Source organism: Bos indicus x Bos taurus, chromosome 4, assembly GCF_003369695.1.
Source record: "Bos indicus x Bos taurus breed Angus x Brahman F1 hybrid chromosome 4, Bos_hybrid_MaternalHap_v2.0, whole genome shotgun sequence".
NCBI lineage: Eukaryota > Metazoa > Chordata > Mammalia > Artiodactyla > Bovidae > Bos > Bos indicus x Bos taurus.
The window spans coordinates 54446697-54459199 of NC_040079.1; the positions used below are offsets into that span (position 1 = coordinate 54446697).

The 12503-nt window shown below is 49.6% G+C and overlaps 1 protein-coding gene across 4 annotated transcripts in view; it reads left to right on the forward strand.

Moving 5' to 3' along the window:
• ADCYAP1R1 (ADCYAP receptor type I) overlaps positions 1–6378 on the forward strand; it is a 62069-nt gene extending 55691 nt beyond the window's left edge. For all 4 annotated transcript variants that reach the window (XM_027539474.1, XM_027539476.1, XM_027539477.1 and 1 more), the window contains one exon: positions 1470–6378. In XM_027539474.1, coding sequence (XP_027395275.1) covers positions 1470–1658 — 189 coding nt within the window. In that variant the 3' untranslated portion in view covers positions 1659–6378. The remainder of the gene's footprint in view (positions 1–1469) is intronic.
• The last annotated feature ends 6125 nt before the right edge of the window (positions 6379–12503 follow it).

Consider the following 12503-nt stretch of genomic DNA (forward strand, 5'->3'; position numbering starts at 1 on the left):
GCAGCTTGCTGGGGAGCAGACAGGGGTATGACCAGCTGGCCACACAGGGTTGATCCTCTAGACCAGGGCTCTGCAGACTTACAGTGCCTACAGGAGGAAGATGACAGCCTCCCCCCAACCCTGCCATCTTTCCTGATGCCAGACTCCCTCCCGCTTTGCTGAGGCCCAGTCTCAGGAGCAGAGATCCGCCCATAAAGGCATCAACTTCTGAGTGCAAACCCACCTGGGAGGGCTCACCGTAAGACAAACCTTAGGAAATGGTACCTACAGTACCAGCCACAGGAAATGGTACCTACAGCTCATGAGGCTGCTCTTGGGCAGGGATGCTGAGAAGGGAGCCATCCAATGCTTGACACTGCCCCAGCATGCCAGCCTGCTTGCTCAGACCTGTCCCCTGTAGAGTAGACTTGATTGATCCTGGGGAGAGGCCTGGAATCTTCTAGTAATTCTCCCTTGCCAGGCCTCCTGCTTTAGCCTGTTAGGATGATGTTTTGAGTAGAACCCAGAACAGAGATGCTGAGATGGGAGAGGGCGCTGAGTGGGTGGGTGGCTTTGGAGAGTGGGCAGAAGTCATTGCACCAAGCGCTTGGGTCTTGGCTGCATGACTGTGGCAGGCTTCCCCTGATTTTGTATCTGAGAAATAAGAAGACTTTCTCAGACAACCTACAGAGGGGTTGCTACTGCCAAGTCACTTCAGTTGTGTCTGACTCTGTGCAACCCCATAGACGGCAGCCCACCAGGTTCCCCCATCCCTGGGATTCTCCAGGCAGGAACACTGGAGTGGTTTGCCATTTCCTTCTCCAATGCATGAAAGTGAAAAGTGAAAGTGAAGTCGCTCAGTCGTGTCTGACTCCTAGCGATCCCATGGACTGCAGCCTACCAGGCTCCTTCATCCATGGGATTTTCCAGGCAAGAGTACTGGAGTGGGCTGCCATCACCTTCTCCGACAGAGGGGTTAGATAAGGAGGCAGACAGAGCCCTGCAGGTAGCGGCTGTGAGAAACAAGAAGTAGAAACAAGAAGTAGTCCAAGCAGCTTGTCAGGGCCAACGGTGGAAGTGGGAGCTGGAACTGGAGGCTGTGGGTACTGGTGCCACACAAAGGTGCTGGGTGGAGGAGGTTGGCATGTGGCCTCTGAAACTGGATGTGCCCCGCATGCACCATACTAAGAGCAATGTGTTGGGAGTTCACCCAGAAGGTTGCTTTATTTAGTGATCCTCACCCCTAACAGCATATTGGAATCCCCTAGAAAGCCTTAAAACATGTGGGAGCCCTACCCCAGAGATCTGGGTGTCATGGTTCAGGGGAATGGTCTGGGCATCTGGGTTGTTAAAGCTCTCCAGGAGATCCTCATCCGAAGCTGCTGTTAATGGGCATGCCCTCATGGGAGGGGCCCCAGGGTGCCCAGATGGGCGGGTGAGGTGTGAGAGGGTGTCCACCCGGAAGTGACCGCCTGAGTTGCCACCCGCAGGTGCAGGCGGAGATCAAGAGGAAGTGGCGGAGCTGGAAGGTGAACCGCTACTTCACCATGGACTTCAAGCACCGGCACCCATCCCTGGCCAGCAGCGGGGTGAACGGGGGCACCCAGCTCTCCATCCTGAGCAAGAGCAGCTCCCAGATCCGCATGTCTGGGCTTCCGGCCGACAACCTGGCCACCTGAGCCCACCCTGCCCCCTCCTCTCCTCTGTACGCAGGCTGGGGCTGTGGTGGGGCGCCGGCCCACGCATGTTGTGCCTCTTCTCTCCCTTCGGGCAGGCCCTGGGCTGGGCGCCTGGCCCCCCGAGGTGGGAGAAGGATGCGGGGCACAGGCGGCTGTTTAGCCTCCCTGTTTTGGCGCTGGCCCCACCCACCGTGGGCCCCTGGGCCCTGACCCCAGACATGTAAATACTCCTTAATTTTGGGAAAGTCATCCCATCCCTCCCCCTCTCCCCAAGGTCCCTGCTCATCTCAAGCAGGTCCACAGATCCACCCCACCCCATCCCCACCAGCCTCAGTAACCACCTGACACTGCGTGGGAGGCCTCCCATGGGCTGAGGCTGCTGACTTGGCTTTGGGGGCCTTGGGCTGGGGCCTGCCTGACAGCTCCCCCCTGCAATGTCTGACTCTCAGTGTGGACTCCTTGAGTCTACTCGCCACCCCGTGGCCCTTTGCAGGCCTGGTCCAGTCACCGAGGTTACTGGAAGTCCAGCTTGGATGGCCAGACAGCTTTTTGGCACAGGCAGACCCATGCTCACCCAACATTTTAGTGTCCAGGTGCCCAGGTGCCCAGGTGCCCAGCTCCTGGGCATCAGACAGTGGGAAAGCTCCAGGGATCTACCATTCAGAGACTTCAGTTTGGATGTAGGGCTAAGGCCAGAGAAAAGTTCTGGAGCTTTTCATTTGGCCCAAGAAAAAACTGCCAAGATCCAGAAAAGTGGATCTGAGTGGAATTTAGATGCAAAGAGCTTGGAGGGATCCATGAAAGAAGACATTCCCCACCTTCATTATTTTATCCCTGACTCAAGGTAGGCAAGGGCTCTTCTGGAAGTTTCCCTCTTCCCCCTCCTGTCCCCAGGCATCACTTGCAGAAATTTGAGAGATGGATGCCTCAGAGAAACTGCTCCCCAACAATACCTACCACACAGAGCCCCTAAGCCCTCCCCTTTCCCATTTCTCTTGAAGTCAAAGCCATTACTAGGATGAACCAGCCGCCTTCCTGTGAATCCTGAAGCACCTTACACCTCCATGTGCCCAAGTCCAGGGACTGGGGCTCCCCTTCATGCCCCCTCACCCTCATGGACCATGAGGAGCCCTAGTTAGCCTCTGGCTTGGGTTTAGCTACTGAAATCTGAGACCTCTGCAGAGACTTCCCTCTGGATGTTGAGTCAGCATGGACACCAGTATGTCCTAGGGCTTGGTGGAGGGAGGTGGGAAACCCCACCCACCATGCCTGTTAGCAGAAGCTGCTGCTGGGAGGAGTGACTGCACCCCGACTCCTGTCCTGACTGTGTAGCTGCAAGTTACTGGACCACGGCCTGGGAATTTAAAACGGGGCAGAGCCAGGTTCAGGGAAGGTGGAGGAAAGTGCTAGAGTGCCATGGCCTCTATGTGGGACCCACTTCATTTGTATCAGCTTGTGGTGTTGCTGTCCAAGTGTTTTGTGGGCTTGTTTTGTGGTTGCGTTCTGGAATGCTTGGAGAGTTCGGGGGGATGGGGAATGTTGCTTTGCTTGGCTTTATGAAGAGGAAGATGGCCCAGGGGGCTTAGTGACCTGTTCCTCAAGGTCTGTGAAGTGACTGGGGAAGGGCTTAGTGCTTGCTTTAGAGATGAGCCCCATGTAAAGAGGGAGAACCGGCCTGCTTGCCCTGCCTGGGCATACTTGGCAACTCAGGCTGGCCATGGGGTATGTGGTGGCCCTTCCATCCTGCGTCTGCCTCATGACGCCTTTCCGTCTGTCTGGGTGCCTCGTGTATTACCTGAGGGGCTCTCCTCTGGCCACCTTGCATTTGGGGCCCTGTTGGGAGACCTGTTCCTGGCAGGTTGGAAGGATTCACAGGCTTCAATTCAGAGACACAGCGTCTGTCCCAGTGGGGCTCAGACTGTGGACATGGACATAGCGCTCCCTGTTTTGGGCCTCAGTGTCTGCATTTGTGAGATGAGGCGGCTCCCAGGGCTTCTCCAGGCTCTGTGCCCCAGTAATTCTCCGGTTCAAAGCCAAGGTGGTAGAAGGGCACTCATCACTGTTGTGTGTATCGCTTCTGGTTCTGGAGTGTCCGTGTTTGTGTACATGTGGAGGGAAGGGGGAGTTCTGTATATTTTCCCTTTCTTAGAAAAGGGACACCTGTCCCTTCCATTTGGACCCCGCAGTGGAAGCTGGCGGGCCGGAGGGAAGGCTCAGGCCAGGGACAGTCGGCCAGGTGCCTGCAGCACCATGTGCAGACCCCTCTGTGTCCCGGCCGGGTCAGGGTGCCACGACTGGGTGGGCAACGGCTACCGCCAGATCCTAGGAGCAGTCCCCTGAGTATGGACCCTATTTCTTCATCCTCACACCCACCAGCAGGTCTGTTTCACCATGGAAGAGGAGGCTTTGGTTTTATACATCTATTGTCACAAAACAGCAAAAACAAAATCCATCCCAAATCCCCATGCCATGCTGCCACCTGAGCCTGGAGCCCACATCCTTGTAGAGGCTCCAGGTTTCTGTTGGTTGGTTTTTCTCTCTGAACAAATGATTGCCAGCCCTGTGAGCAGACTCAGTTGATGTATTTTGAATGCTCCAGGAGGATAGGCAGCTGTCCTTCAGGGTCACGGCAGTGGGGGGATAGTGTAAGTCTGGGTATAACCCTTCCCTCTCTGACCTTTTTTTTTTTTTGAATTTGTATAATGGGCCAAAAGACTAGACGGTTTATGTAGCCCACTGGATCTCTGAAATTCTTGTCAAAACACCAGCTATCTACTGGGAATGGCTCCAGGCAAAGACTGCGGTGTTTGCTGAAGGATGAGGGGCTAAAGGGACTTGGGAAGGGCAGGCTGGAGAGGAGCAGAGTTATCCAACTCCATGTCTCTAGAAGGGGGCTGTTTTTGTTCTATGCAATCCTGAAGAACAGAACTCGTCCAGGGGAGGCTGAGTTTTCCTCGGGATAAAGAAATCTCTCATCCTCAGTCATGATTGTCCCATCAAGGAACAGGCAGTGTTAGGAGAGACTCCAGCCCTGGGGGAGATGGGTCACCAAGTAAAGGATGCTGAGCCTGTGAGGGGCTGGAGTGTGGGTATAGGGGTTCAGGGCCTCTCTGGTGTTTCCCAGCATGACAGACTTCATGACTCCCCACCATGCCTGAGGCCAAGCCACCTTCTCTGTCTCCATGGGCAGCTCTGTGACCCTACTCGACACACCCAGTGGGCCACAGTCATTCCATCTCTAACCCCCACCCCTCCCTGAACCAATTTCCCTGGGGGACAGGACCAGAGAGCTGGAGCCAGGCTCAAGGCTTGAAATACTCCCAAGTCCATCATCACCCACCAATAGAGTGCTGACTCACCGCCTTCACCTGACACTCTCCCTTCGCGGGAGGAAAGCTTGAAGAGGCTTTCTTTGTAATTCTCTGAGTACTCTTGACCCACTCAAGGCCACCCTAGAGTCAAAGCAGGGAGTGCTTCATCATAAATTCCTACTTGGGGCCCAGTGACCATGGATGCCTGCTGGAAGAGCTCTGAGCCGGGAACAGGGGACCTGGGCATCTCCTGGCTCTGCCATTGATCTGCTGTTTGGCCTGGACTCCTTCCTCATGTATCTCTGGGGAGACTCACAGAGCACTAGAGCTGGGAGGAAACTTGGCGATCTGCAGGTCAAGCCTCCCCCTTGGGCTGCTGAGAAAACACTGACAGGTGGGCTTAACATGGTGCCTGTGCCATGTGGGGACCCAGGATGCTTTACAAACCTGAGTGGGGAAATGGGCCTGCTGATGTGTGTGCCTGCCCTGCACATGAGCCAGAACAAGACACCCAATAAAGCTTCCGACCAGAAAACATTCAGCCTTGCGCAGGAGAGGGGCTCTGGTTACGGAGGTTGTCAGGACTCCAGACTGCAGGAGGAGCGTGGAGTTGGTGTCATGATGGGAGAACTGTGTTCCAGCCTGGCTTCACCACCTGCTCTGGGCTCCAGCACTGATCCTTTCTGGGCCTCTGCTTCTTGATCTGAGAAATGGGAGGACCTGATTTTCAATCTGACCCACAGGTCAAGAGTGAGATTCAAATGAGATGCCTTGGTGTGTAAAAGGGAAACTGCACAGATGTGAGCTGTTTCTGGGGTGAAGACCTCTGAAAGGGGGACCCCATGCTGTTTGTCAACTGCTTTGAGCCCTCCTGGATTAACCTTTGCCTCATTTGTAAAACCACCAGCACTTGGGCGGGGGGGGTGGGGGGGGCGGGCGGTAAGGGAAGGCCAGTGGGCTCTGATGGACACAGAATTCCAAGTTTATTCCCATCAGCTGGTTGGTTGTTCTGGAGAGAGAATGAGGAGACTCCCATATGGGTGATGTCAGTGTTTCCATGCCACCCCATGAGAATCCTTCAAGGATCTGGGACATCCTTCAAGTAAGCTGTGTGCCTGCCTTTTTCCTTCCCCTGAACTCGATGTCCTGGGATGTGTCTATGCTTGGCCTTGTGCGTCTTGTCTTATGTCTGTCTTCTGTAGCTTTGCCCCCGTGAGGGCTGGAGTGGGGACGCCACTGGCACCCCAGACTTCAGGCTCGCTGTGGGAGTTGCACCCGCCTGGGTCTCATCTCCCACAATAAAGATAAGCCCCACAGACCTCACTGCTACCGCTGTGCTCACAACCTTGTCCGGGATTTTAAGGATGTCAAACTGCTGTAGATGACTCAATAAACATCTTATCATTTTTCCTGTTGGCTGTAATTGGCAGATGTGGAGGTCCGAAAGGAGGGGAGATGGAAGGGGAGGAAGTCTGATCCCCTAGAGGAATCCAGTCTTCAAGGTCCTGTGGCCTTTTCCAGTGAGCTTAGAGTGTACTTGGAAAGTAAAGTCCTGGCCTCAAAAGGACCTGCAAGGATCATGCAACCTGAGCGGAATTGAGGTCACTTGGATGTTTTGGGGGCTCCTGGAAATGGAAGCAGCTCACCTCACAGTCCTTCTTGCCTCATGGCCTTTATATGTATTTTTTTTATGAAAGTGGCCCCCGAATATCCCCAAAGATTGCCTGCACTGAGCGCTTCATTAGTGCTATAGGTAATCAGAAGTTGCCAGAGTCCCAACCCTTAATGTTTCTGGGCTCTTCAAATCATCAGCCCGACCAGAACAGATAAGCAATTCATTTCCGTGAGCTTCTATTGATTTTCACGACTTCCAATGCCCATAGTTATGTTACACTTTTTAGTTTCTAACAACAGGATATCATTTTGGCTGATATATAAGAAAAAATAGTTTAGGATAAAAAATACTGGGCAGCTCATAGAATTCTTTTGAGGCTGGAGAAACCAGAAAAGGTGTCTCAAGCCTTACTGTCTTCTGGAACTGATGACAGAGCTGTTGACTGCTGCTCTCAACCCAGGCATGGCTCTTCCGTGCTAGGGAGCCAAACTCACAGTGACCAGCAGCCCCCTTGCCTCCAGCTGCTCACGTCTGAATCAAAGTCTCACATGAGTCCATCAGACTGGCTGTGTTCTCTCCACAGTGAGGCTGGAAATTTGACTTTTCTGGGTTCTACCTTGGGGAGGTCAGCCTCATGTATCTGGAGAATTTCTAGATTTAAAAATAGTGTTTAAAAGTCCTGAAATAATAAATGCCTACCACCACAGGCCTGAGATCTATGGCAATTGCAGAGCCAGCTCCCTCCAGTGTTCCGGTGGGCCACTCTGAGGAAGTCAAGTCAATGGAAGGATGAATCCCAACCCACCTGCATGTGGTCTCTACAACCAGACAGACTACTTGCCAAAAGCTCCCAGGTCTCCCAGCTGGGGTACGCCCCAGCTGGGGTGCAGGCTGGTTCTGCTGTTTGGGGTCACCCCTGCTGTTTCCTTCTCCAGGTCCACACAGATGATTCTCCTAGAGCTTAGAAAATATTCTTACCGATGTGACCATGATACTTTGAGACTCTACATGTTTCGTTCTCAGAGAGAGGTCACACTCAAGAAGTAAAGATAAAGTCTTGAATTCCATCTTAGACTTGAATTTCTTGGCAATTGTGAAGATCACCCAAAGACTTAGTACAGATGAACACTGATTAAATCCCATTTCCTCTATCCATTCCCCCCAACATATCAACTATTCCAGCTCTCTTTTTTCCCAAACCCAGGAAAATGTACCTTCAACCCTAGTTATTCCTGTTGATGCTCTCTGCTCCTGGTAGTATGAGCAATTCCTTTTGGGAATTCAGTGGTTCTCAAGTTTTAGCATGCATCAGAATCATCCAGGAGGTTAATAAAATACAGATTGCTGGGCCCACCTCCAGAATTTCTGATCCAAGTCTGAGGCAGGGCATGATAATTTGCAATTGTAAGAAGTTCCTAGACGTTCTACCTGTTAAGGTATAACATCTAAAAAAAAATGTATAACATCTTAGCCCCTTTTAGGAAACCTTGAAGCTTGACAGTGATTAACTTCCCCCTATGGGGAGGACAAGCAGGAACATCCACAACATGAACTTTAATTGACTTTTTCTTTCCAGGTCACTGTTTTAGGGATGAAAAGCAGAAAGCTCCAAGAGAAAATCAACCCATGGATGTCCATTTATTTTCTTTTTTTTTTATTTATTTTTTATTTTTTTTATTTTTTTTTTTCCATTTATTTTCAATTAAGTATAAAACCATCTTTGTCTCAACTAGGATCGAGTTCAGTATGCCATAGATGAAAAACTCCAATGAAAAGTGACTTCGAGAAGATAGAATTTAATTTTTCTCACATCAAAGAAGTCCAGAAGAGGCATTCCAGAATTGTATGGTGGCTGTGTGGTCTCTCCAAGGACTCAAGCTTCTCCCTTTCTGCTCCTCTAATCTTAGCATAAGACTTCCAGGCTCAAGGTCACCTCATGATCCAAGAATGTCTCCTGGAGATCTGGATGTCTCCAGACTCAAGGGAGAGTGGAATAAGGCAAAAGGTCCTTCCTTCTTGTTTTTAAAATTTTCTTTTTGGAAGAAGCCTCACATCTGCTTACATCTCGTTGGCTCACAGTTAACCACAGGGCCACATTTCAACACGGGTGATGGTATGCCCCCCTAGGAAAACGGGGAGAGAGAATGGATATTGGCTGGTGAACAGTGGTTTGTGCCATAGTCTCAAAACCCCAGGTTTTTCAGAATTTAGGTGGTGGTCACTGAGCTCATCCACACTTGGTAGAAACTGGAGGCTGACTGATGACATTGATATCTCACTGAGAGCAAACTGGAGGATGCAGTCTCCAACCTGGACCAAAGAATACCTCGAGAGGGTCCCCAGTCAGCACTGAGGGAGCCGCTTGCACCCACTCACCGGAACCTACTCTGATGTGAAGTGTGAGGTGTGAGGGTATGTTTGGGTCACTTCTGGTTTCCTCCATCCTTCTTTCTCTCCCACGGCTGCATTTCCTAGTGGATTCTGCGCCCTTGTGGCTTCTGCATTATTTCGTCTCTTTTTAATTTGGAGAATCATCAGAGTGGTGATGTAGTTCAGGTTTTTTTTTTTTTTTTTTACTTTTTTCAGTTTTTTAATTTTTGTCAGTTGTCCTCAAGTGAACCCAACTTAGGAGCTTCTGAACTTCTCAACTATCTTAGACTGCCCTCTGGTGGATGCCTGTCATAGCCATTCTTCTGATCAGCGTCCCCTTCCCCCCTCCCCAGCCCAATCCTAGATAAAAGATTAAGAATTTAATGTGTGAAACTCAGTCACTAAAAGTTCTTCTAACTTTTAGGATGTGGTCTTGTAAATGCTCATATGAAGATAGTTTTTCTTGGCCTCTTGAAATTGTTCCCTAAATTTCTCTAAAGCATAGGCTTTGGGTGTCAATATTTTTAGAAGGAGGATGGTGGCAATAAAGCTTGTACCTTTCATTTATTCAACAAAAACCTGTTGAGCATCTAACGTTCCATTCACCAATTACTCCGTGACAGTCTACCATGTGCCAGGAGCTGTTCTGTCACTGGTGAGCGTCACCGGTGAGATGAGGGCCCTGTTTTCAGGAGCTTACATTCTAAGTAGAGAAGAAAAGAAAACAGTTTCAGATAGAGGAAAATGTTATGAAGAAAATAAAGCAGCTAGGACCCGCCCTAATACAGTATGACCTCGTGTTAACTCATTACATCTTCAAAATCCCTATTTCCAAATAATGCCACATTGATAGGTACCTAGAGTTAGGACTTCAGTGTGTCTTTGGGGGGTGGGGGTGGAGACACAGTTCAGTGCCCAGTGAAGGGAAAGAGTCTGAAGCTTCACAAACTTCACGATGCTTTGACTGAGATGATATGGAAGAGATGGGAGTTGATGATGGATATGTGGGGTAAGATAGAGAGACAGCCTCCTCTCACCCACCATCACCTCCTGGCACCACCGATGGGTTTCAATAATAATAATAATTTAAAAAAGTAAAAACATATATCAGCCCTAACTCGCCCTGGCCCTGATTTGGTCCCTTTTTGAGTATTTCTCATGGAAATTGACTGGCTCCTAATATTCCATTGCCTGCTAGATCACAAGCCACACAGCAGCATTCAGATCCTTAGAGGGCTCAGTCTCAGCTGGTGAAGCTGGAAGAAGTTCATTCAAGCAGGCTGAACACTGACCTCTCACTGTTCAAACAACCCCAACTGTCAAAGAAACTGAGAGCCCATTTCCAAGCAGAAACAAAAGCAAAACAATGGCCTGAGAGCCACATACACTCGTGGATGCCAGAAGACGTGTATAAAATCATCACTCACATCTTTTATTCTGACTCACATAGACTCTCTTAGGGATTGGGAGTGATGCCTCAGCTTGAGCTGGCTTATCCCCCACAAACTTGGTGGGAAGCATCTTTGTTCTGGAGCTCAGGACTTTCTCCCAGGCCACCCCACTAAGTCACTCTCTTCTCTCTTCCCCTTACAGACATCCCTTCCTCCCTCATCCCGGGTCCCTCCTCTCTGCACTTGATCTAGACGCAGGCATGGCTGGGTGGTCAATGTTTTCCTTGCGCTGATATTTTTTGGACCTCCTGTCTTTTGAGTTTCCCTGACACTTGGGAATTTTCTGTGGTTTTATCCTCAACCTTATTCTCTTTAGACACTCTCCCCATGGGCAGAAACATCCATTCCTATGCATTAACCTTGATCTCAGTTGGTAATCCTGACTCTGCTTTCCAGCACAAGCAACTGGCACAGGCGGGGCCAGTGCAGTTAGTACCATGGAGAGAGCTGAGTGAACTTGGCTCTAGCACCACAGACAGTTCCAGGACACTGTACCTACTTGAGAGCAGATTGTGGCCAACTTATCTTGTGTGAACAAAGACACATCTAAGTTTTATGGGGCCTGAAACATGTAATTTGGGGAGGTCCTCTTTAATAAAAAATGTAGAATTTAAAATTCAGGATTAGGTGTAAAGATGAATTTTTTTAGAAAGAGAAAAGTTGACAGCTATCATAAATATTACAAAATCAGAAAAAATAACATATTTGTATTAATTATAATAGTTTTAACCTACTTTCTGGCAATATATTCTTTGACTCCATCCTTATTGGACAAAAGTTTTTATATTGTTTTCTAGACAGATAATTTCGGAGAAGGCAATGGCACCCCCCTCCAGTACTCTTGCCTGGAAAATCCCCTGGATGGAGGAGCCTGGTCCATGAATGGGGTCACTGAGGGTCGGACACAACTGACCGACTTCATTTTCACTTTTCACTTTCTTGCATTGGAGAAGGAAATGGCAACCCACTCCAGTGTTCTTGCCTGGAGAATCCCAGGGACTGTGGAGCCTGGTGGGCTGCCATCTATGGGGTCGCACAGAGTCGGACACCACTGAAGTGACTTAGCAGCAGCAGCAGATTATTGAAATATAATTCAGTCATATGATTAATCAAAATATGTGTTTTATTTATGTGTTCATAGCTTTGACTCAGCATCAAGAACAGAATCCTTCAGTTCAGTTCAGTTCAGTTCAGTCGCTCAGTCGTGTCCGACTCTTTGTGACCCCATGAATCGCAGCACGCCAGGCCTCCCTGTCCATCACAAACTCCTGGAGTTCACTCAGACTCACATCCATCGAGTCAGTGATGCCATCCAGCCATCTCATCCTCTGTCGTCCCCTTCTCCTCCTGCCCTCAATCCCTCCCAGCATCAGAGTCTTTTCCAATGAGTCAGCTCTTCGCATGAGGTGGCCAAAGTACTGGAGTTTCAGCTTCAGCATTATTGCCTCCAAAGTAATCCCAGGGCTGATCTCCTTCACAATGGACTGGTTGGATCTCCTTGCAGTCCAAGAGACTCTCAAGAGTCTTCTCCAACACCACAGTTCAAAAGCATCAATTCTTCGGTGCTCAGCCTTCTTCATAATCCAACTATCACATCCATACATGACCACAGGAAAAAACATAGCCTTGACTAGACGGACCTTTGTTGGCAAAGTAATGTCTCTGCTTTTGAATATGCTATCTAGGTTGGTCATAATTTCATGGCGGCAGTCACCATCTGCAGTGATTTTGGAGCCCTAAAAAATAAAGTCTGACACTGTTTCTACTGTTTCTACTGTTTCCCCATCTATTTCCCATGAATTGATGGGACCGGATGCCATGATCTTCGTTTTCCGAATGTTGAGCTTTAAGCCAACTTTTTCACTCTCCACTTTCACTTTTATCAATAGACTTTTGAGTTCCTCTTCACTTTCTGCCATAAGGGTGGTGTCATCTGCATATCTGAGGTTATTGATATTTCTCCCGGCAGTCTTGATTCCAGCTTGTGTTTCTTCCAGTCCAGCGTTTCTCATGATGTACTCTGCATAGAAATTAAATAAACAGGGTGACAATACACAGCCTTGACGTACTCCTTTTCCTATTTGGAACCAGTGTGTTG